Source organism: Hyperolius riggenbachi, chromosome 11 (assembly GCF_040937935.1).
Source record: "Hyperolius riggenbachi isolate aHypRig1 chromosome 11, aHypRig1.pri, whole genome shotgun sequence".
NCBI classification, from domain to species: domain Eukaryota; kingdom Metazoa; phylum Chordata; class Amphibia; order Anura; family Hyperoliidae; genus Hyperolius; species Hyperolius riggenbachi.
The window spans coordinates 15,051,300-15,075,023 of record NC_090656.1 but is presented as its reverse complement, the minus strand read 5'-3'; the positions used below and the strand labels follow the sequence as shown (position 1 = coordinate 15,075,023).

The 23,724-nt window shown below is 45.8% G+C and overlaps 1 protein-coding gene across 1 annotated transcript in view; it reads left to right on the top strand.

The window, feature by feature from the left end:
* Positions 1-23,724, top strand: part of PKD1L3 (polycystin 1 like 3, transient receptor potential channel interacting) — a 96,328-nt gene that overhangs the window by 35,517 nt on the left and 37,087 nt on the right. Inside the window, exons 13-18 of the mRNA XM_068260935.1 lie at positions 95-317; positions 2,540-2,639; positions 3,851-3,994; positions 5,946-6,131; positions 15,536-15,818; positions 21,572-21,705. Of these exons, the coding sequence (XP_068117036.1) occupies positions 95-317; positions 2,540-2,639; positions 3,851-3,994; positions 5,946-6,131; positions 15,536-15,818; positions 21,572-21,705 (1,070 nt within the window). The remainder of the gene's footprint in view (positions 1-94; positions 318-2,539; positions 2,640-3,850; positions 3,995-5,945; positions 6,132-15,535; positions 15,819-21,571; positions 21,706-23,724) is intronic.

The window sequence follows — 23,724 nt, the reverse complement described above, 5'->3', positions numbered from 1 at the left end:
AGGTCATCCGATCAGTCACAGGTGGTTCTTCTCATGTTTCATTCACGCTGCCATGTTTTTTGTCTCTCTTGGATACCGGCGTTTGTGTCTCCAGCCTGACCACCAGCTTTCCAGTCACCATGGTTCAGAAGAGCTGCTGCCGGATGCCAAAGGTTTTCACCGTCTTGTGCTGGCTCTTTCTTTTCGTCCTCAGTGGTTTTTCAGGGTACTACATGGTGCTCATCAGCCTGGACATGACGAAAGCCAAGGCCACCAGCTGGCTGATTTCTATCCTGCTCTCCCTTTTCCAGAGTGTTTTCCTCATCCCACCAATGAAGGTAATCTCATGACAAGGGTTGTCTAAACAAGCTATGGGGTATGCTAAACTTTTTGAAGGCTGTATTTTAATCCATCCAGGACAGCCTGAATTTGTGGGGGAAAAAACGTTGTGGAAAAAATAGTTTAAAGCTAGTTCAAGCTACAGTGGTGCCCCGGGGCAAACATACTCTGGGAGCCTCCCTAACACCTTCTACCTGCACCATTGGCAGCTAATTCAACCCCCAGGGCCCCTGAGCCAGCTGCTGGGTTCCCCCTCAGACACCCCCCCCCCCCCAAACAAAAAAAAATACTTGTTAATGAGTTGGTCTTTCAGTTGGTTGGTACACGGATATATACTGTAAGTCGTGTAAATGTCTATCATGTCGTGGTGTTGGTCGTGCACTTTGTAACGTGCACATGTGTACAAAGCTTTAGAGCTAAGCAATACAGAGGATCACATAGACATACAAAAGTTTTAGACATACAAAGGTCTTTACAGGTTGGAACATGTGTCCTGCAGTCCTGGAAGTCCAGAACAGTTGCAACAATCAATATAGAACAAATCAAAACAATTACAACTTAACCACTTGAGGACCAGAGGTTTATACCCCCCCCCCCCCCCCCTGGTGCTATTTTTTATTTTTATTAAAAAAAAAGACTTACATTTAAAAAAAATAAAATAAGCCTACAGATAAGTTAATTTGCTTCATCCTAAATTGGCCCTAGACTACGATAATACAAACACTACAAAACACATACATAGACATATATACCTATAGTAGGGGATTAGATTGTGAGCCCCTCCGAGGGACAGTTAAGTGACCACACTATACTCTGTGCAGTGCTGTGTAAGATGTCAGTGCTATATAAATACATTTTCATCAAACACTAAAAAAACAGCCTGCCAGCTCTGATTGCTGGCTGGCAGGCTGATGACTGGGGCCCACTGTGTTTACTTGCAGTTGTGAGAGAGCGAGCTCCCGTTAAAACTCACTCCTCGCGCGATGACGCAATATGGCGTCGCTGAGACCTGAGAGAGCTGCTGTCCTACCTAACTGCGTTAGGCGGACCAGAAGCGGTTAACTAGCTAATGACCAGTACCTGCCATTCCTCGTTAAGCTGTTCAGGCAATCTTTATGTCATTCAGTAGAGCCCATTTAGGTGTTAAAATGACCATTTATCCATGTCTTATTGGAACTAGCAGATGTGTATGAGAATTCTATAAAGCACAGTCTGCCAAAGGTGCCCATACATCTAGCGATTTTATTGTCCAATCGACCAATAGACTTCTCTCTTTGATTGAATGTGAGCGGAGAGAGATCTGTTGGCCGCCATAAACCACAGGCCAGTTCCCGACCAATTTCAACATGAAAAGCATGAAATCTTTTGGCAAGCGGCGTTGTGATGCCGCCTCGCCACCCCTGGCCACTGTCCCCCCAACTAACATGTACCCCCCACGCGGCAGTCAGCTCAAACCCAGAAAAGGAGTCCAGCTACACTGGGGAACGGTGTGACAGGTAGAGTATTAATTCTGCGGCACTGGGGGGGAGGAGGGGGAGAGAAATGTACACAGGGGGGACAGTGGCCGGGGGTTTCCATCGCGTTTATTGTTTAATTTTAGCACGCCGTTACCACCGCGCACCCAATTGAGCATGTTGGCCCGAAATCTTGTAGCATGTCCGAATCGATACATTTGACCAATCTTGAGCCGGAATTGGTAGAATCGTCGATCGAGCATGCTTTTGACGGCAACGATTTATATCTGATTCGATAATAATTATCTAATCGGATGGTTGTTCGGCTGTCACATCTATAGATGTATGGCCACCTTAAGAATAGTTCCTTGGTACTATTCTGCGAACCCCTGCATTTATTTTGCAGGAGGCGTGGTCTTTAAAAGTAGGTGTGGTTGTTTATTTCACTATCTCCTATTACACTGCCACTCATTATACTGTCTCCTGACCCCTCAATTTAGTGCTTCTTGTTACAGTATCACCTATTATAGTGTGCTCTATTATACTTCCCCCACGATGGGGGGAAATGCCAAGGAACCCCTGCAGAGTCCTCAAGGAACCCTGGTTGAGAAAGCCTGGTCTATGGCATAGACACGGCCCTGCTCATATCAGATGAAGTACAAGCGTAATCCTTATCAGAGATTGGTCTTCCCTCTCCCATAATATTCCAATTGCCATCAATATTTCCTACTGACACCCTGTTATTCTGCTCATTTCCTGCCACAAAGGTCTTTGCACAAACAATCTTCACATTCCGTGTACTGAGGAGAGTCAACATTGAGGATGCCGCAGAGGAGAAGCAGCTGTACGGAGTCCTTGGCATGTTAGGTTGGTATGAAAATGCTTATGATGATATTGCTTACAATGTTTATTAAATGTGGACCTCTTTCCAGGAACCATACCCACAAGCATAAAGTTCTCCATCAATCAGTATGTTGCTGAGATGGTACTTACCAGGGCCGTTTCTTGGGCAGTGCGGGCAGGGCGACCGCCCTGGGTGCAGACCGACAAGTAGAAGAAGGTGGAAGTGGGCAGAGAGACATAACCGCTAGGGAGCTGGTGACGCGCGGTGCAGCCAAATGGAAAAAGAAAGAAGAGTACCAGTGCAATCACCTTCCATGAGGGGGCAATTGCCCCAGGGCCCCTGAGTACTGCAGGGCCCCCAGGTCTCCCCCTGACTTGTACCCCCTGCAACAATTTGTCAGAATAGTAACTCACCTATCTCGGCACTGTGCTCCATTTATGCTCCCCTGGGAGATAAGAAAATATAAGCGCACTAATATGATAACACTATCCAATTCGATCGCAATTATCGGATTAGATCTGGCAGTCCCGCTGACCTGCGGCCTCTAATACTTGTAGCCAGAGACCCAACAAGCATGCAGCAGATCAGGTGTTTCTGACAGAAGACTGACTGGATTAGCTGCATGCTTGTTTCAGGTGTATGATTCAGACAATACTGATGCCAGAAAGACCAGTAGCACTGCCAGGCAACTGGTATTGTTTAACAGAAAATAAACATAGCAGCCTCCATATCCCTATCACTTCAGGTGTGTTCTTTCATACTTGGGGCCTGATTCACAAAGCGGTGCAAACTGTTTGCACGCCAGTGAAAAGCCCTTTATCACGCCTAAACTCCGTTTAGGCGTGATAAGAAGAAACTCGCACGAAATTCCCGTGCGCAGTCGCGCAGCGCGATGCGCGTGGTGAGTGCGATGCGCCCATTAAACCCTATGGGCGCTGCGCGCGGAATAAACAGCACAACGCGGTGCTAACTCAGCGGTGCAAAGGTTATCACGCCTAAAGTCTTTTAGGCGTGATAACTGAGTTATCACCACTTTGTAAATCAGGCCCTATGTGCATTATTGGTTTTACAGGTCGCTTTCCATCACGTGTACAATCCTATATTTCAGGACACACAACGCAATGTAAAGTGTGAAACGAGCCTTATAGATAGGCATTAGCTTGTATGTGTTCTCTCTGAATAATAATTTACTCTGTAGATTTTTCTGACTGTTACTGTGTGTTTGTTTTTGCAGCTAATTGCCCCGATTGGCAGCTGTCGGGATGCAGAGATCCAACCAATCCAGTCTACAGCGCCCCAGCCAACAAAAACACCACCAGCCTGAAGAAGCAGATGGTGTTAGAGCGCAGGCTATACAACCTAATCCAGGAAATGATTGGTAGGAGAAGCATGGAACATTCCTGTCCTCCCTATGCGTTGCACCATCACCTTCCTGTACACTGAAAATAAGTGCATTATATACAGGCCTGGATTTACATCACAGGAGCCTATAGGCACAGATATCCTGCCACCATAGACTTCCTCCTCAATGAGCCTACAAACCCTCACTGAACCACACCGCGAGTGTGCTGGCTGACCCAGCTGTCACTCCTCCCTTACTTCCCTTGCCCATCATAGGTAGCTACAGGTGCCCCTTAGTATTAGGTAGCCAGGAGTGCCCTCAGTATTAAAGAGAAACTCCGACCAAGAATTGAACTTTATCCCAATCAGTAGCTGATACCCCCTTTTACATGTGAAATCTATTCATTTTAACAAACAGACCATCAGGGGGCGCTGTATGGCTGATATTGTGGTGAAACCCCTCCCACAAAGAAATTCTGAGTACGTACTCTTGGCAGTTTCCTGTCTGAACCTTGTTGCATTGTGGGAAATAGCTGTTTACCGCTGTTTCCAACTGCCAAAACAGCAAGCAGCAGCTACATCACCTGCCAGCAGAACAAATGTCACCATGTGATAAATGTCAGAATGTAAATTAGGGATTTAAAAGATTTTACAATGGGCAAACACTGACTAAATCATTTATACATAATTAATGTAAAAATGAAGAACTTTTTTTATTACATTATTTTCACTGGAGTTTCTCTTTAAGTAGCTAGAGGTGTCTCCTACTGAAGGGAGAACTGGTCAGTAGAATGCCGAATCCTCTCATTTACACTGGAGACTCTTCATAGGGAAGGAGGGAGGCACTCTGGGAGGGAAGTGAGCCGCCTTTCCCTCATTAGGTGCCAGTGGGCAGGTGCCTTCAGTGCCTTATGGTAAATCCGGTCATAATTATATACAAGTGGGAAACTGCAAACATAATGTAAACAACAACAACCCAGCAAAAGACCGCAAACCTAACTAAATTAAGAACAAACACAATAACATACAAATATACACAACGATGTGTAGAATCAGCAGGCAGCAGCAAAGAAGGACAGAAGCAGAAGGTAACTGAACAGGTTGTCCAGGACTCAGCAGCACACAGAGGTCTAGTAGTGACTGAATACTCTTGCAATATCTAAAGGTGGCCACACACAATACAATAGGCTGAACCAATTCTACGGCAATTCGATGAAAATGATGTAAAGACAAAATCTAACTTTATTTTAATAGTTTGAGAATAATGATCGCACGTTATAAAAATGTATAACACAGACTAACGCACAGCAATACAAAGTCTGTAACGTGTAGCAATATTTAGAATGTGCTGCATGCTGTGCGTTTAGCAATACATTTGCTGCGTTATGTGTGTTGCACATGCTCAGTAATGTTTTTTTTTTTAAAATGTAACGCATGCGCCGTTTTCGTTGTATCAGTATGCGACAAAAACGGCGAACCGCGATACACATAACACAGTGCAAAATAACGTCCAACTTCATAACCTACTGCGTTAGGGGCACGTTGTGCGACTTTAACGTCACATCAAACGCAACGTCCCACTTTGAAAGAGGCCTTAACGCCGCACACGGGACATGATCACGTGTCTCCGCCGCCGGCAGCACAAAACAGTTTCCATACATCGGTCAGGAGAAGTTTTTATTGGCTCCTGACCTCCTGATCACTGTGAGCCAATCGCAGTGATCAGGAAGTGCAAAGTGAAAACAAAATGTCTCCGACCGCAAGTACCCCCCCATCATGCACCCATGGCTGGCAACGTTCAGCACTTGCGCAGTCCATAAAGACTGTAACTGCGCTTGTGCAGAACACTCCCAACCACGTTCAGGGGGTGCATGTGGCTGGGACTGCACATGTGCACTGGCTCACAATCCAGCTGGATCGCGGGCTCCATCATTGGGCAATTAAAGTTGAATGTGTGTATGCACCCTAAACCTGTCCTTTTTTCGCAGTGCATGTGATTTTCCTCGTCACTGTCATGACCACGGCCTATGCTGACAAGGGCTCCAGCGAGTTCAGTTTATACACAGCCATCAGCAACAGCTTCACCGGGCAATATTACAGCATTGGCACCGTCCCGGACGTTTACAGCTGGGCGAGAGCAACTCTGCTGCCCAATCTGTACAGTGATTATCCTGGTGAGTGTGTCATGTGACCTGGCAGTGAGGCCACACCATGTAAACATTGAGCACAAACATTGGTGTCAATTCACCAGAGGTTACCAAACGATTTATCACATGGTCAGTAATTTACTTCATGTGATAACTCAAAATAGCAATTCTCCAGAAATATAGGCTGAAATACCGACAGGTCGAAATTCGTGCGATAAAGTCGGTAGTTATTTGTTATTTTTCAAATAACGCTCCAGGACAGGTGCTACATATGAGATCTGGCCCCGCCCCCAACAGGAAACACAAAGAACTAGCTCTCTATAAGTTCCACCTCTAATCTCTACCTGCTAGTTCTTTGTGTTTCTTGTTCCGGGGAACACCTAGCTCTCTCGGCTAGGAAAGGTGGTCAGCAGCAGCCAGGCAGTGCTGAGGCCATCCAGAACTAGTAGGTAGCCCTGTCCTGCGGGATAGTGGGGGTTACCGGTTTCATCCACCAGCGGTGGAGTCCTTGGTGATGTCCGGGCAGGTGCTGCGGTAGCTGAGGGGTGGCATCGGAGGCAGCAGAGGCGGAGGCCATACGCCTGACGGAAGAGGCAGGCACCAAGCGGAGGCGAAATGGTGGCCTCGGGTGAGAGCGGAGTGCAGGGCAGCGTGTCCAGGCGGAGGCAAGGAACGTGAACGCTGGCGAGGAGGCACTTCCGCCCTTACGGTGACGTCATGTCCGGCGACGTCACTTCCGGTTCCGGGTCGGGTGGCTGTTTAGATGCCGCGGCGTTCCATCCTCACATGCGGCAGCAGCGTTGGAGGAGATGGACGCAAAACAGAGGTCGGCAGATCAGGTAAGCGTGGGCAAGGTCGGAGGACAGGCGCCCGTCTGATCTGCGAGGTCTGATATGGCACCATTATTTTCATGCCGCAGTCTAAAATGCAGGTCTGCATATGGGGGTCATTGTTTGCATGGGACTGCATTGGGCATTAAGACTAACTTATAGCTAAATATATCGGCTATTGAGGAAAGTTATGTGGCATTATATTCCTGATATTAAGCATATCAAATGGTGTCAGTTATTATTAAATTGTGTAGTATTCTGTTTTTTTACACATGAGATAACTGTAAGATTTCTGCTTAGGGTATCTAATATATAGTTACTAACGGAGATGGTTAATGCTAGTTTTCATAGCTAATAATACTTTGATATATATATGGACAGTATTCTGTGGTGTGTTCATCTACTGTGTTATGTATACTGAAATTATGTACAAAGATATAAGCTGATGGCTTTATTTTGTATGTTTTCAGGATGCTATGGAGTCTGATAGCTCAGATAGGCCCAGGAGTTGCATTCTGTGTAACAAACCTTTAGAACTTCACTGGCCAAAAGCATCCTGTCAGAAGTGTATTTCTAGTATTATTAATGAAGATAACACAGCTTCATGCAAGGATTTCATGTTTACTATGCGTCAAGAGATGATTGAGACGTTTAAAGCATTCAGAGAAAGTCTACCGTCCACGTCGGCACAGGGTCTCCCAGTGCAGACGGTTAAACCTAAAAAGGCTCTAAATAAATCACCTAGGGTGATTTATTCTTCAGACAAGGAGCTGGAGAGTCAGCCTGACAAGGGGGAACCAGACTCTAGGTCCTCTGAAGAATTGTCAGAGCAGGAAGAAGCAGGTGACAGTTGTAAATCTTCCAAATTCAAATTTGCTGCAGAAGAAACAGAGGAGTTGTTAAAAGCAATCTATTCAACCCTTGACATACCTCAGAAAACTACATCAGAAAAATCTTTGCATGATAAGTTGTACACAGGGATGGAACCCACAGATCAACTTTGTTTTCCCTTCCATAGTACGATGAAAGATTTGATTACCTTACAGTGGAAGGACCCGGATAAGAGACTATTTGTTTCAAAAGGGTTTAAAAGGAGATTCCCATTTACGGAGGAGGACGCCAGACTATGGGACTCATGTCCCAAGCTGGATGCAGCCTTCAGTCAAGTTGATAGAGACAACGAACTAGCGTTCGAAGATTTAGGTCGACTTAAGGATCCAGGAGATAAAAAGGTTGAGTTTGCCCTTAAAAAGGCTTGGTCAGCTTCTGCAATCAACTTTAAACACGCCGCTGCCACGACTTGTGTATCTCGCACTATGTCGGTCTGGTTGGAGAGGTTAAAGAAATTAGTTGATGAAGATGCACCTAAAAAAGATATCCTAGAGGCGATTGAGGTAATTGAGGGAGGAAATGACTATGTCATTGATGCTGCTTCAGAGTCATTAAGAGTAACGGCAAGATCAACAGCTTTAATTAATAATGCCCGTAGGAATTTGTGGTTAAAGACCTGGGATGGCAGTCAGGCGTCAAAAACCAGAGCTTGTAATATACCTTTTTCAAGGAGGTGTTGGAGCGGACAGCGAGTAAAAAGACGACTTTTCCTAAGAAAAAAAAGTTTGAACCAAGGAAGAAGCCATTTTTTTTAGAGGAGACAAGCTCAGGGGAAAGATCAGCAGAGGCGTAAGCCCTGGTCAGGTAACAAGGTTTTCACTAAGAGAAATCCCTTGTTTAGATTTACAGAGAATAAGGACAAACCATGACGCCAGCAGAGTGGGAGGAAGATTACGGCAGTTTCTATTAAGTTGGAAAAAGATGACAAAAAACAAGTTTATTCTAGACTTAATAGAAAATGGATACAAGATCCAGTTTGCAAAACCTCCTCCCAAAAGGTTTATAATAACACAGGCCCCAAAGATACCAGAAGAAAGGGAGGCCATGTAGCAGATAGTACAGGATATGCTGATACGGGATGTAGTAGGCAAGGTTCCTTTGGCCCAACAGGGCCAAGGATTCTATTCAAGAATCTTTTTGGTAAAGAATCCCACGGGCAAATATCGATTGATACTAAACCTCAAGCCTTTAAATCCCTTCATAAAGTACGAGAGATTCCGAATGGAGACAGTATTTACAATGCGGAACCTTCTTTCTCCAGGGTGTTTTATGATCAATATCGATTTAACAGATGCCTACTGGCATATCCCAATAAGGGAAGAATCTCAAGCTTTTCTTCAGTTCAGCATAAGGACAAGTTCAGGCCTAGAGCATTTTCAGTTCCGCTGTCTCCCATTCGGGATCTCTTCGGCACCCCGAATTTTTACGAAGGTTATGGCAGAGATTGTGGGTGCTCTTCATCTGGAAGGTATCCTAATAGTGCCGTATTTAGATGATTTATTAGTGGTGGCCGACAGTATCTAAAAATTGGAGGAACACAAGAATACAGTGATACGACTTCTGGAACAGACAGGATGGTTAGTAAATTTACAGAAATCATACCTGGTTCCGGTACAGGAGATCCAGTTTCTGGGGTTCAAAATAGACTCGGTGTCCCAGAGATTGTTTCTTCCTCTGGACAAGATAGTAAAGGTCCAGACAATGGTGCAGGAATGTCAGATAGGGAGAGCCATGACTATCAGACAAGTGATGAGGTTAATAGGGTTTTTAACCTCTACAGCTCCGGCAGTATATTGGGCACTAAAACATATAAGACAGCTACAACAGTGGCTTCTTCAGAATTGGAAAGGGGGTCAGGCAGCTCTAGACCAGACTCTATCCTTGCCAACACTAGTAAAACAGTAATTGGACTGGTGGATTCAAAAGGACAATATAACGCAGGGTCGTTTATGGAAATGTCCGGTGACAAAGATACTGACGACAGCCGCCAGCCTCACGGGATGGGGAGCTCACATAGAAGGCAGGTGTTTACAGGGGACATGATCAAGAGAAGTAATGACGCAGTCATCAAATTTTCGGGAATTGTTAGCGGTGAAGGAAGCTTTGGTTCAGACCGCAGACAGAATAAGAGGCCATCACATTCAGGTCCGATCAGACAACGTTACGGTGGTGATGTATATAAACAAACAAGGTGGAACAAGTTCGGCTCAACTTTTGAAACTAGTGCTGGAGATATTAGACTGGGCAGAAAACAATCTTCAGTCAATCGCAGCAGTAAACCTCAAGGGGTCGTTAAACACCATGGCGGATCTATTGAGCAGAAAAAAGTTATCGAACTCAGAGCTAAGGCTGAACCCGAGCATATTCAAAGATTTGACGCGAAGATGGGGACATCCACAGATAGATCTGTTCGCCAACTGGGAAAATACGCACTGCAGTCAGTTTTTCTCACTAGACCCAAGAGGAGCTTTAGGGGTAGATGCGTTAGCCCAGGAATGGGATTTTCAGATTGCCTATGCCTTTCCTCCAATTCCTCTATTGACATTAGTATTACAGAAACTAAAGGGGACATCAATGCAACTAATATTGATCGCACCCAATTGGCCAAAACGAGTTTGGTTTCCAATGATAAAATCAACGTTGGTGGACAGACCGATCCCATTAAAAGACAAACTCGATCTCCTCAGAAAAGAAGGCGAGTGGATTCAGATTCCCAATCTTCAATTGACAGCATGGTTTCTGAGGGGCAGATCTTGAAAAAAAAGGGGGCTATCTGACAGATTAACAGACACTATATTAAATAGTAGAAAGAGAGTGACTCAATCAATCTACTTAAAATATTGGAAGACCTTTTGCGAATGGAAAAAAAGAGCAGGTCTTAGATCCAACAGACTGGCTATTGTATTAGAATTCTTACAAGAGGGGATTGACAAGAAGCTAGCGCTAAGTACATTGAAGGTTCAGATAGCAGCTCTTTCAGTTTTTCTTGATAGACTTGAACCTCTGGTGATCAGATTTTTAAAATCAGTGGAACGTTCTAGGCCAGCGATAAAACGGTCATATCCAAGATGGGACTTAACTTTAGTTTTAAATGTCCGGATGAGTGACGAGTTTGAACCTTTAAACGAAATTTCGTTACGTCTACTAACAATGAAGACAATTTTTTGGGTGGCAATCACCTCGGCAAGGAGGATAAGTGAGCTGGAGGCTCTAAGTTCTATAGAACCTTTTTGTTTAATTTTTCAACATAGAGTAGTCCTGAAGACGACAAGCGAATTCTTGCCAAAGGTTGCTACCCTATCTAACAGGATGCAAGAAATTGTATTGCCATCCTTTTGTAAAAATGCCACAGAGACCAGAGAGATTAGGTGGCATAAACTGGACGTCAGGAGGTGTTTACTTTTTTACTTGGACAGAGTAAAGGAATTTAGAAAGACAGCGGCTTTGTTTATCAATTTTTCTGGTGCAAGAAAGGGCGAAAGTATGTCAAAAGCATCTATAGCGAGATGGATTAAAGCTTGCATTAATGAAGCATATAAACTGAAAGGAGTTCAATGTCCAAAAGAGGTAACAGCACATTCAGCAAGGTCAGTTGCAACTTCCTGGGCCTACAGAGCTGGAGCGACGGCAACCGACATCTGCAGGGCAGCGACATGGAAGACGGTGAACACCTTCATTAGACACTACAGGTTGGATCTACTATCAGCGGAAGAACAGACATTCGGAAGGAAAGTTCTTCAGGCTGTGATCCCTCCCTAAGGTTAGTGTCGCTTATTGCATATCATCTTATATGTAGCACCTGTCCTGGAGGGTTATTTGAAAAAAACAAAATTAGCTTACCTGGTAATGCTGTTTTTAATAACCCTCCAGGACAGGTGACCCACCCTAGTACTTATATGGCCATATGAACATGTGATTATGTAAAAGTGGTAAGCTGTAAACATGTATTTTTTTTTAATATGTGAAGTTTTGAAGCATTCTATCAGAACAGTTAATTGGAACATACTGGCAGGTAGAGATTAGAGGTGGAACTTATAGAGAGCTAGTTCTTTGTGTTTCCTGTTGGGGGCGGGGCCCAAATCTCATATGTAGCACCTGTCCTGGAGGGTTATTTAAAACAGCATTACCAGGTAAGCTAATTTTGGTTTTTTTCTCAAAATCACAATTCACCAGGGAAAAAGGGGGTGTGATCATTCATTATTTTAGTTCTATTTATCCCCTGAGCAGGGCCGGAGCTAGCATAGAAAAAAATAGGCAGTTGTCCCAGGGCCCCAGAGCCTGTAGGGGCCCCCAAGTTGTCCCTTCCCATCTTAACTGTTGCTCCCCAGGGACTCTGCAGAGTCTGTTAAGTTGGAAGGTCAGCAGCCAGCTCGGGGGCCCAGGAGGGAAATTTAGCTGCAACAAAGGGCCTCTAATGACGCTTTTTGGTCGGGGGGTATCTGTTAGGGGCCCCTAGGCTAATTTTGCCCTAGGGCCCAATTGTTACTTGAACCGGCCCTGCCCCTGAGTGTACCTGGAGATATCTGGTTTTTCGCACAGCTGCTGCAGCTCACACTGCAGCTAGTTTACTAGCAGCCCACAGTAACAGCTTATACTGTACATATAATTCAGGCAACAGAGAGCAGCTCACACTGCAGCTAGTTTACTAGCAGCACACAGTAACAGCTTATACTGTACATATAATTCAGTCAGCAGAGAGCAGCTCACTCTGCAGCTAGTTTGCTAGCAGCACACAGTAACAGCTTACACTGTACATATTTCAGGCACCAGAGAGCAGCTCACTCTGTAGCTAGTTTACTAGCAGCACACAGTAACAGCCTATACTGTACATATTTCAGGCAGCAGAGAGCAGCTCACTCTGCAGCTAGTTTACTAGCAGCACACAGTAACAGCTTATACTGTACATATTTCAGGCACCAGAGAGCAGCTCACTCTGCAGCTAGTTTACTAGCAGCACACAGTAGCAGCCTATACTGTACATATAATTCAGGCAGCAGAGAGCAGCTCACTCTGCAGCTAGTTTACTAGCAGCACACAGTAACAGCTTCTACTGTGTACATATTTCAGGCACCGGAGAGCAGCACACATGGCAGCTAGTTTACTAGCAGCACACAGTAGCAGCCTATACTGTACATATAATTCAGGCAGCAGAGAGCAGCTCACTCTGCAGCTAGTTTACTAGCAGCACACAGTAACAGCTTCTACTGTGTACATATTTCAGGCACCAGAGAGCAGCACACATGGCAGCTAGTGTACTAGCCGCACACAGTAACAGCCTATACTGTACATATTTCAGGCACCAGAGAGCAGCACACTCTGCAGCTAGTTTACTAGCAGTACACAGTAACAGCCTATACTGTACATATTTCAGGCACCAGAGATCAGCACACACTGCAGCTAGTTTACTAACAGCACACAGTAACAGCCTATACTGTACATATTTCAGGCACCAGAGAGCAGCCCATTTACAATATTAAGCATATTAAGCAATATTCAGCATTTACAATATTAGGTGGATGGGTGAAACAAAGGAGGAATTTGGATACATTTTTCGTTGGGAGGGAGTGTATTCCAATACCTCCTCCGTTTCACCCATCCACTTAATATTGTAAATGCTTAATATGCAGATTGGATGGAGGGATTTGTAATGGAAGGAGGGGGTCAAAAAACAGGGAGGGAAACCCTCTGTGGTCACATGCTGGTAATAACCTCCTCCTTCTACCCACAATGCTTTACTTCCAGCATCCAGAGCGGCAAAGTATTGCATGCAAATCATTAAAGGAATACTTACCGTATATTCCGGCGTATAAGACGACTGGGCGTATAAGACGACCCCCCAACTTTTCCAGTTAAAATATAGAGTTTGGGATATACTCGCCGTTTAAGACTACCCCTCTTCCAACACACACCAAATAAAAATAAAAATAAAAAAATCATGTACTGGTGCTGTGTATGAACAGATACTGGTGCTGTACTGTATGTGTTACCCAGTTTATAACAGTATATAGTCAATTGACTTGTTGCATTGGTCAACTCTCCTTAAGTAGACTGGTCAGCTCTCCTTGTCTACCTGTTCAGAGCGGTATGGAAGAATAGATTGCGCTCCCTCAGCAGGGAGATCTGAGAGGCGGTAACAGGATAGGGCGTACCACCCGGCATCAATGATACCCGGCGTATAAGACGACCCCCAACTTTTCAGAAGATTTTCAAGGGTTAAAAAGTAGTCTTATACGCAGGAATATACAGTAAGTGAAAAAAAAAATGATTTTTACTCACCCGGGGCATCCTTCAGCCCCCTGAAGCTGTATGTGTATATATATATATATATATAAATACGCTATAGCAGCATAGAGGGTGATATAGCGGCTGGGAACGCGGAGAATCACTCGCGTTCCCAGCCTGTTGGCGGCTGTCGCCGAACCCGGAAGTAGCCGCCGGCGGGGACAGGAGGATCGGAGCGGAACTGCGAGGGCACCATACAGCTTCAGGGGGCTGAGGGATGCCCCGGGTGAGTAAAAATTACTTTTGTGCGATTTTAACAACACAGATTCTCTTTAAGTGAAAAAAAAATGAACATACCAGTGCGTTAGGGGACATCTCCTATTCCCCTCTGTCACAATTTTGCCTCTCCCCGCTGCATTAAAAGCAGTCAAAAACAGTTTTAAAAAGTTTGTTTATAAACAAACAAAATGGCCACCAAAACAGGAAGTAGGTTGATGTACAGTATGTCCACACATAGAAAATACATCCATACACAAGCAGGCTGTATACAGCTTTCCTTTTGAATCTCAAGAGATCATTTGTGTGTTTACCTTCTGTCCCCTGCAGCTCTCACCCACAGAATACTAGTGACAGGCTGTGAGGCTGGTCATTTCTTCCTGTCTGTAATTCCTCAGTATGTGTCAGCCCAGCTCCTTTCACAGCCTAACAGAGGAGGATTTTTATCCAGCTCTCTTCTATCACTGATAAGATAGCAGAGACACTGCTGGCTTATGTAAATAAAACACACACACTGGAGTGTGCATAGAGGGGCCTGGAAAGGGGTGTGCATAAACAGACCAGCACGGAAGAGTTGGCAGCCTTCCAGACACAGGGCGACAAATCCGACAGGGGAAAGATAAGTTGATTTATTACAGAGACAGTGATAGTAGAAAGTGCTGCAGTAAGCCAGAGCACATCAGAACAGGTTTAGGAACTTGTAGGATGGTAGAAAAAACGTTGTAATTTTTGTTACAGAGTCTCTTTAAGTATTCCTTTAACACCGCATAACTACCGACTGTTTTCCGTTCGGTTTTCACATCCATATCGTTCCATTATCGCACCATTATCGCCTGCTACCGAACACTCCTCTCTCTATCCTCTCACAGTGGTGTGCAAAAAAAATGTTAAAATACCGCATGAGGTAAAATACCGTCCTTTTATCACTTACTAACTCTCTCTGGTGAATTGAGGCCATTAAGAATAAAAATGTGTGATGTCTTTTCCTCCAGTGTTGCCCCATCATCATCCCAACAGTGGGCACAGTGAGATAACGTGCTCAAGAAGACCTAGATTGCCTTGCCTTGTGCATAGAACAGTGCTGCACTGTTCATGGCATTATACTGTATACAGGATTTACATTATGAATAAGGGCAATATAGGGAATTGTTCTGTGACCTTGCCTTTGGTTTTCACAGATGTCTATCTTCCTTTTCTCCTGTATGTTGCCAGGCTACATAACAGATGGGAACTGCTTCCTCTTGGGCAGTCCTCGGATCCGGCAGTTGAGGAGGGTCCCTCTCAGCCTTGGAAGGCCAAGCCTCTACGACAAGGAGGATACCAACAGCTACAGCCCTGGGTGGGTGGCCAATCGCAGCAGTGATGCAGAGGTAGACATGTGGACATACAACACGGAGAAGGAACTTGGAGGATATCCTATCTGGGCTACGCTGGGATATTACTCTGGAGGCGGCTATGTGACAGAACTGGGCCTGAATGGAACCACTGCAGCCAGGTGTGACATGAGTATGGGGCATGAGATCACAATCTTGCTGAAGGAATGAAGCACATACCGTGCGTTTTTCCGTTGTAATTCAGGCTCAGACAGCTCGGCATTGTATATTTCCTGCACAATCGTCCAGTGTGTTTCCAGTGTGGATCAAATGATGGTATTTGCCAACAATTCATGATTTGCTCCACCTGAACCTTCCTTGCTTTCCACAGCTCGCTGCGTCACTTCCCTGCAATGCCGTCCACTGAAGTACAGAGGGCGGCATTGCAGGAAGTGATGCGGCGAGCGGTGGAACAGGAAGTAGGTAATAGCTTTCCCGCTCACTGCTGATTTAAAAATTTGTGAAAATAGCTGGAGGGGGAAAGCGGAAGGGGGGACCCAGGTGAGGAGGGGGGGGGGGGGGATTCCAGCCAGTAGCGATAGGGGTTGCAGAGGTTGCAACCGTATCAGGGCCCTTGGGCCAGAAGGGCCAAAGGGTCCTCCCTCAACTATAGTATTAGCTCTCTATTGGTCCTGTGCTCATAATAATCACTTCTATAGATACTTTGAATAGTGGTAATTATTAACAAACTGTTCTACATCCCCTTCTTGCAACTCTGACACTAAGGTTGTCCTTGGCGGGTTTTGGTGCACCATATTAATTGTTATGTATAGAGTGCTTGGGGGGCCCCATTGATAAACTTGCATTGGGTCCCACAGCTCCTTAGCTACGCCACTGGGTCCAACCCCCCTCCTCGCCGCTCTGCCCGCTGCCCCCCTTCCTGGCTGTTACCTCCTCCAGCTCGGCGGCCCCCGCCACCCACGGCCAGGGCTGGGGATACATTTTTACAGACTGGAAACGTCTGCTGCAAAACGGATCCTTTTTTTACAATTTTTTGAAAAACAGATCCGTTTGAAACGGGATCCGATCTGCAACCTGACAAGTGTGGACCAAAGCCTAACTATATTTCTTCTTGTGCTAAAAACTATCCCGCCTCCCAAAAATGGGGTAATAGTCCTGCTACTAATAACTATTCTCCCTAAACCTCACATACGCCTCTCCACAAAGCTAAATAAATGTTCCTTCCAGACCTAGTATGACCCTTTGTTGCAAAATACTACTGTGCCCTCAAATTTAGCATAACCACCAGTGCTAAATGCTGTACCTCTTCCAAATTTAGCAAAGCCTTATGTCCCCGTCTCCCCTATCAGCTTATATAATGGGCCCTACATAGCCCCCCTGGTGTTAAATACTATTCAAAATCTACCCGTCTCTCGCCCCCCTCCAAGTACTGCCTTTTCATTATGCTACTTGGTGCAAAATGCTGTAAATATTTTTCGCCCACCAGTCTCTGATGCCCTATACTATTCTTCCGTACAGGGCCGGTTTTAGCAACAATGGGGCCCCAGGGCAAAATAAACCTGGGGGGCCCCCCCAACAGATACCCTGGAACACAAATCGGCATTAAGGGACCTTTTTTGCAGCTGGTATAGTCAGGGTGTGAAGCTCCAATCGGTCGGAGCTCCACATTCTGGCTATCCCAGCCTGCATAGGGGACAAGGGGTTCAAAAAAGTTTCAGGAGGGGGGACCATACATTATTATTTTTTTTTAATTTCCCACACTCTTAAAGAGAATCTGTATTGTTAAAATCGCACAAAAGTAAACATACCAGTGCGTTAGGGGACATCTCATATTACCCTCTGTCACAATTTCGCCGCTCCTCGCCGCATTAAAAGTGGTTAAAAACAGTTTTAAAAAGTTTGTTTATAAACAAACAAAATGGCCACCAAAACAGGAAGTAGGTTAATGTACAGTATGTCCACACATAGAAAATACATTCATACACAAGCAGGCTGTATACATCCTTCCTTTTTGTAGCTCAAGAGATCATTCTACACAGGCAGTGTGCATAGAGGGGCCAGGAGGGGGGAGATGCATCACAGAACCACAACACTGAAGAACTTGGCAGCCTTCCAGACACAGGCTGACAAGTCTGACAAGAGAGAGATAAGTTGATTTATTACAGAGATGGTGATAGTAGAACGTGCTGCAGTAAGCCAGAACACATTAGAATAGCTTTTGGAACTTGTAGGATGATAAAAAACAGGATGTAATTTTTGTTACGGAGTCTCTTTAACAAAAAAAAATTGGGAAAATAGGAAAAAATGCCAGGGATCTTCATACAGCCATATTGCGGCTGTATAGCGATCCCTGACCAAAGCGCTGCGGCTGCGGAGGGGTACTGCATATGGACCCCCTGGAAACCCCATCAGTGTAATTTTACATGTATCAAAAGAAAGAGCAATGAATTTCCTACCGTTAGGTTTGCTACTAAAAGTGAAATTTACCGCATTTAAAAGTATACTTTTTTCCTTCGAAACGTTAAAATTGATTTTCTCAAAAACTATAAGGTCTTTTTGAAAAATTGTTTTTTTTCTCTTATTCCCAATGATCTCCTTAACATATTCTGCAAATTTAGGGTTTCTAGCATTTAAGGTGGATTTGCTATTAACCGTTAAATTCGGCGGGTTTTTAAATGTGTAATTTTTTTCCTTTGAAACTTTAAAATCGATTTTCTCAAAAACTATAAGGTCTTTTTGAAAAAAAATGTTTTCCTCTTGTAGCCACTGGGGGCCCCTACAGGCTCTAGGGCCCTGGGGCAATTGCCTATTTTGCCTCTATGGTAGCGCTGGCCCTGCTTCCGTATCTAAAGCTAACCTAACCTCCTGGTGCTAATACTATCTCTCCCAAAACCTAGCATAACCCCTCATGGGACTAAACATAACATCTCCCACCCACCCTAAACCTAGCATTATTGCCTACCTGTGCTATGTACTATTCAAAAGTATTCCAGGCATCATTTGCATGTAGTATCCATTTTGATTCATTCAGTTTAATCCATTTATTAATGATGGGTGAAAGGTGTACTGTGACCTATCCGGTTCATGCAAGCCAAACACAATATTCTAACCCCGATTATATGCGCAAAAGTGTAGACATATCCACATACACCATGTTGATGAAGTTTAGATAGGGTTTCAATGAGCTTGCATGTTTCTAATTGTGTGTATATGAATATGGATGGTTACGTGTATGGCTACCTCATTTACTTATTCATATATTTTTATATATATATTTCTTATAATATACTTTTAGCTTAACATGTACCCAAACATTAGCCCATTCATCCTACACGGATATACGTGTTGTTGTCACTTTATTATAATGCTTGCGCATGAGCATCCTTTTTATTATATTTGCCTGAAATGCATTCTTTTTATTATTATATTTACCTGAATTGTATTTTTATATTTGCCTGAAATGTATTGTTTTTATGAGTGGATTCACAATTGGTGAATCCCTGATCCACATTCAGTCTTTTAGATGAGTTCATATTGACCCCGTTGCGCATACACACGCAATTTTCCCCATGAGTCTGTTTCAATATGGGGCTGTTTACACGTTACTAAGCTACCCGCTGCCAGCCACGCCCCCGTCTCCCTTTCCTTTGTACTAACCGCGAGTAACACCATCGGTGCGGATTCCCGCCCACCACCACTGCGCCCCGTTATTATTATTATTATTATTATTGTTATTTTAATTTCACGTTTAGGAGCGCACCACCTCCTGTCTGTTAATCATGAGGTTACCACGCGTCCAGCCGTGAGCTAAGCGCGAGACACGCGCCCTTGCGTCCGCATTCAAACGCGCGCATGAATTTTGTTCCCATCTAACCCCCGTCGGGATGCCCCGAACGTTGCCAAGCAACGCAACACTCTTAAATTCCACCCCCCTGCGCCATGACGTCATCTGACGAAGGCGTGGAACGCCGAAACGCGTCATGACGTCCTAGGCGCAGGGCAGCTGCCGACACACTCCCGTGCACCGCATCCCGCTGGCGCCATTCGATCCTTAGGATTACCACATCTACTGGCCATAGTGTGGAGGAGCCAGACTGATGAACTTACATCTCGGACACGGTGATCCACTATATTGTGATAAGCTCTGTTTCATTTTTAACATTGTAAGTTTTAACTTGTCTTTGTGCAAGAAGCATAATTAAATAAGGTAATGCACTGGGGAGCGCTCCTCTCCTCTTCCTTTTCTGTGCTATGTACTGCCTGCCCTTGTACACTATTCATCCCGCAGCTAGTATAAACCATTACTGGTGCTCATTTCTAACCCTTCCCTCCCAGGAAAAAAAAGGATTATAGCTCACTTAGTACTAAATACTATTATGCCCTCCACCTTAGCATAAAACCTTCTAGTGCTAAATACACCCTTCCCCCTAAACCAAGCATGACCTCTAGATCCTATAGGCTGTTCCCCTTTCCCACATTTAGCACAAATGCCATTCCACTCATTAATGTAGTGCATTAACACCCCACCCAACAGTTCCTTATACTGCTCCCCCCCCCCCCCCCCCGGATAAAAAAAAACCCTAACCTAACATAAACATAACTCTATAGTGCTAATATTATCCCTCCAAACTAGACATCGGCTATCAGAAAAAGCAGTGATGGGACTTTGGCTATCTGCAAAGGCAGTGGGGGGTCAACGGCTATCGGCAAAGGCATCAGCAGGACACTGATTGTCATCAACAAAGGCAGCGTTGGGGGCGGGGGGGGGGGGGGTTGTAGATGGGGGGTTGGCTAGGCAGCCTAAATTAGCAGTGAAGGTGCTCCATGGACTACCAATATACTTCTGTTAGCTAATAGATCACACTGGCTATACCCCCTCCAAATATATCTACCTTTTCAGGAACACTGATGTTACAGATCAGTCAAGATGTTTATTTATTCCCAGGCCAGCATTCTGTCTGTATATATGTTACGGCCAGAACCCAAAGTGTGGCCACTTCGCGTTCTGGCCAGCCACTTCGGGTTCTGGCCGGCCAATATGCGAAGTGGCCGCAGCGCAGCGGCCAATGTTAGAAATGCAATGTTTAAATGTATTAAAACCTGCTCAATTTCATGAAATGCAGCCGGCGGCAATGTAATAGATGAAGCCGCCGGCTTTTGCACAGCCTCCTCTCCTCCTCCTTCCCCCCCCCCCCCCCCCCCCCCCGCCTCTCTCCTCTCCCTGCCTCTCTCCTCTCCCTGCCTCCTATACAACATACGGAGCAGCCGGGGACACGCGTGTCCCAGAGAGTCGTTCGTTGCGGCAGGGGAATCCTGCCGTTCCTGCAGGGCGGGTGCTGGCAGAAGCAATGTCTGCAGCCTCCCCGCTCTGCTTCCCCTGCCGCGACGAACGACTCTCTGGGACACGCGTGTCCCCGCCGGCTGCTCCGTATATTGTATAGGAGGCAGGGAGAGGAGAGAGACGGGGGGAGGAGGAGGAGGAGAGGAGGCAGTGCGAAAGCCGGCGGCTTCATCTATTACATTGCCGCCGGCTATATTTCATGAAATTGAGCAGGTTTTAATACGTTTAAACATTACATTTCTAACATTGGCCGCTGCGCTGCGGCCACTTCGCACATTGGCCGGCCAGAAACCGAAGTGGCCACACTTTGGGTTCTGGCCGTAACATATACATAGAAAGACCCTTTTACCATAAGGGCACCAAGGTGGAGTCAGGGGTAAGGCCTGGCATTTGCCACAGCATAAAGACAAAGGCTCGCGAAGGACGGGTAAGTGAGTCAGGACAACGTACAATGAGAGAAACCTAGTCTGAAGTCTGTGGTGGAGAGTCCCACTACTGTTAGTAATGTTGTCACATGTTTTCTAGTCGTGGTTATTATGGTATTCTCATCTTTCTGATTTTCTCTTGCCACAGCCTTGTTGACGAGCTGGAGTCGGTTGCGTGGCTAGACAGCCTCACTAAAGCTATCTTTGTGGAGTTCAACGTCTACAATGCCAACATCAACCTCTTCTGTCTTGTGACTCTGATCCTGGAAACCACCGTGATTGGTAGATATAGCCATAGCTTACACGACCTAAACAGACTGCTACTTCTGAAGCAAACCTGGCAGCAAAGTGTGAAGAAACCTGCTGCCTGATGTGGAGCGCTGTAAAAACAACGCTGGAGACAGGGGTGAGCCTGGGGTGCCTGGCACCTGGGTGCAAGATTTTCTCTGGCGCCTATGGGTGTATAGGTGTCCCCAGTATATACAGCCAGGTGTATAGGTCTCCCCAGTATAGCTAGGTCTATAAGTGCCCCTAGTATATGCAGCCAGGTGTATAGGTCTCCCCAGTATATGCAGCCAGGTGTATAGGTCGCCCCAGTATATGCAGCCAGGTGTATGTGTCCCCAGTATATGCAGCCAGGTGTATAGGTGTCCCCAGTATATGCAGCCAGGTGTATAGGTGCCCCCAGTATATGCAGCTAGGTGTATAGGTGCCCCCAGTATATGCAGCCAGGTGTATAGGTCTCCCCAGTATATGCAGCCAGGTGTATAGGTCTCCCCAGTATAGCCAGGTCTGTAAGCGCCCCCAGTATATGCAGCCAGGCTGGTAGGTGTTTCCAGGAGGGGAGACAGCCAGTGAAGGAGGGCGATTTGCATAGCAGCGGAGAAGGGGGGGAAGTCCCCCCCCCCTTCCCTCACCTTGGTGCCCCCCTTCCTGGCTCTCCCCTCCGGAATCTGTAAAGTGTCGCACAGCGGGCAGCGGCTGACAGCGGGCGGAGACTTACCGCTGTACAGCCACCGGAGGGAGCGCTGATCTGTGTGCCGCTAGTGTGGGCTTGAGTAGACCACACTAGCGGCACACAGATCAGCGCTCCCTCCGGTGGCTGTAACAGCGGTAAGTCTCCACCCGCTGTCAGCTGCTTCCCGCTGTGCGACACTGTTCTGCCCGTCCTTCCTTGCCTTCCACCGGCGCCTGTCAGAGAGAGGCGCCTGGGTGCAATGCACCCGCAGCACCCGCCCAGGCGCGGCCCTGGCTGGAGACCTTGGCGCAGCCGGCGCCACCATAGGTCGTAATAGGAATTATGCCTATAGCGGCACCCAGTGACAGTGAGTAATTTGGGTACTGTCAGAAGATGGAGCACAAATTACTATAAAAACACTGTCATTCGTCCGCCAGCAATAGCTTGAAGCCAAATTACCTCCTTCCCTTCTATCCACGATGAGGGGGAATAGTAATTATCCCCGCCGGGACTTGCATGCAAGAGCCGGGTGAGCCGTGTATCGGCTTTACCCTGCGCCCAAATCTCCCGGCAGCATAATTATATGAATGCCCTGATGTAGCTCTAAAAACACTCAAGCAGTCAATGGAAACCCTGGGGCACCATGGCTGATTTTACAGTATTGAGCACATACTGTATATACTGTATAAAGTGTAGTTAAGTATACTCTAAGACATGTATCCATTAACCTCCTTGACGGTTATCACGAGTCAGGCTCGGGGTGCAAAAAACAAGCCAGGAGCGGTAACGTAACGAGTGTAGCGCACAGTGGGCTCCAGACGCCAGCTATTCTCCTTCCTGTTCTCCGAGTCACTGCATCCCTTGGGTGAGATCACCATTTGTCATCATAATGACAGACGGTGATCTCACTATAGGGTTACAGCGCCACCCGGAGGATGGAGGGAGAATGGAATGGATCCCAGGGAGGTGAGTAAGTACTGGGGCTGCAGCAGATCTCTCTGCAGTGTGATTTTTTTTCCTGGTTTTAGGGTCTTAATGGAGGATAAAGATCTATCCCCCAATATTAGAATTATTAGTGCAGATGTTGTTTTATTTCGATAAAGGAATAGTCAGGTTTACATTCACTCTTTCAGCAGGTCTGCCAGGTGTTGTTTAAAAGGAAACATATTTGGCAGCCTCCATATTTTTCACACTTCAGTTGTCCTTTAATACACAAAACTTTTCTCATTACTTATCTTACATTACTCCTAACCTTAAAGGAGGACTGTAAGGGGGTTTGGGGGAAAGAGAGTTGTACTTACCTGGGGCTTCTAACGATCCCCCACAAACATCATGTGCTCGTG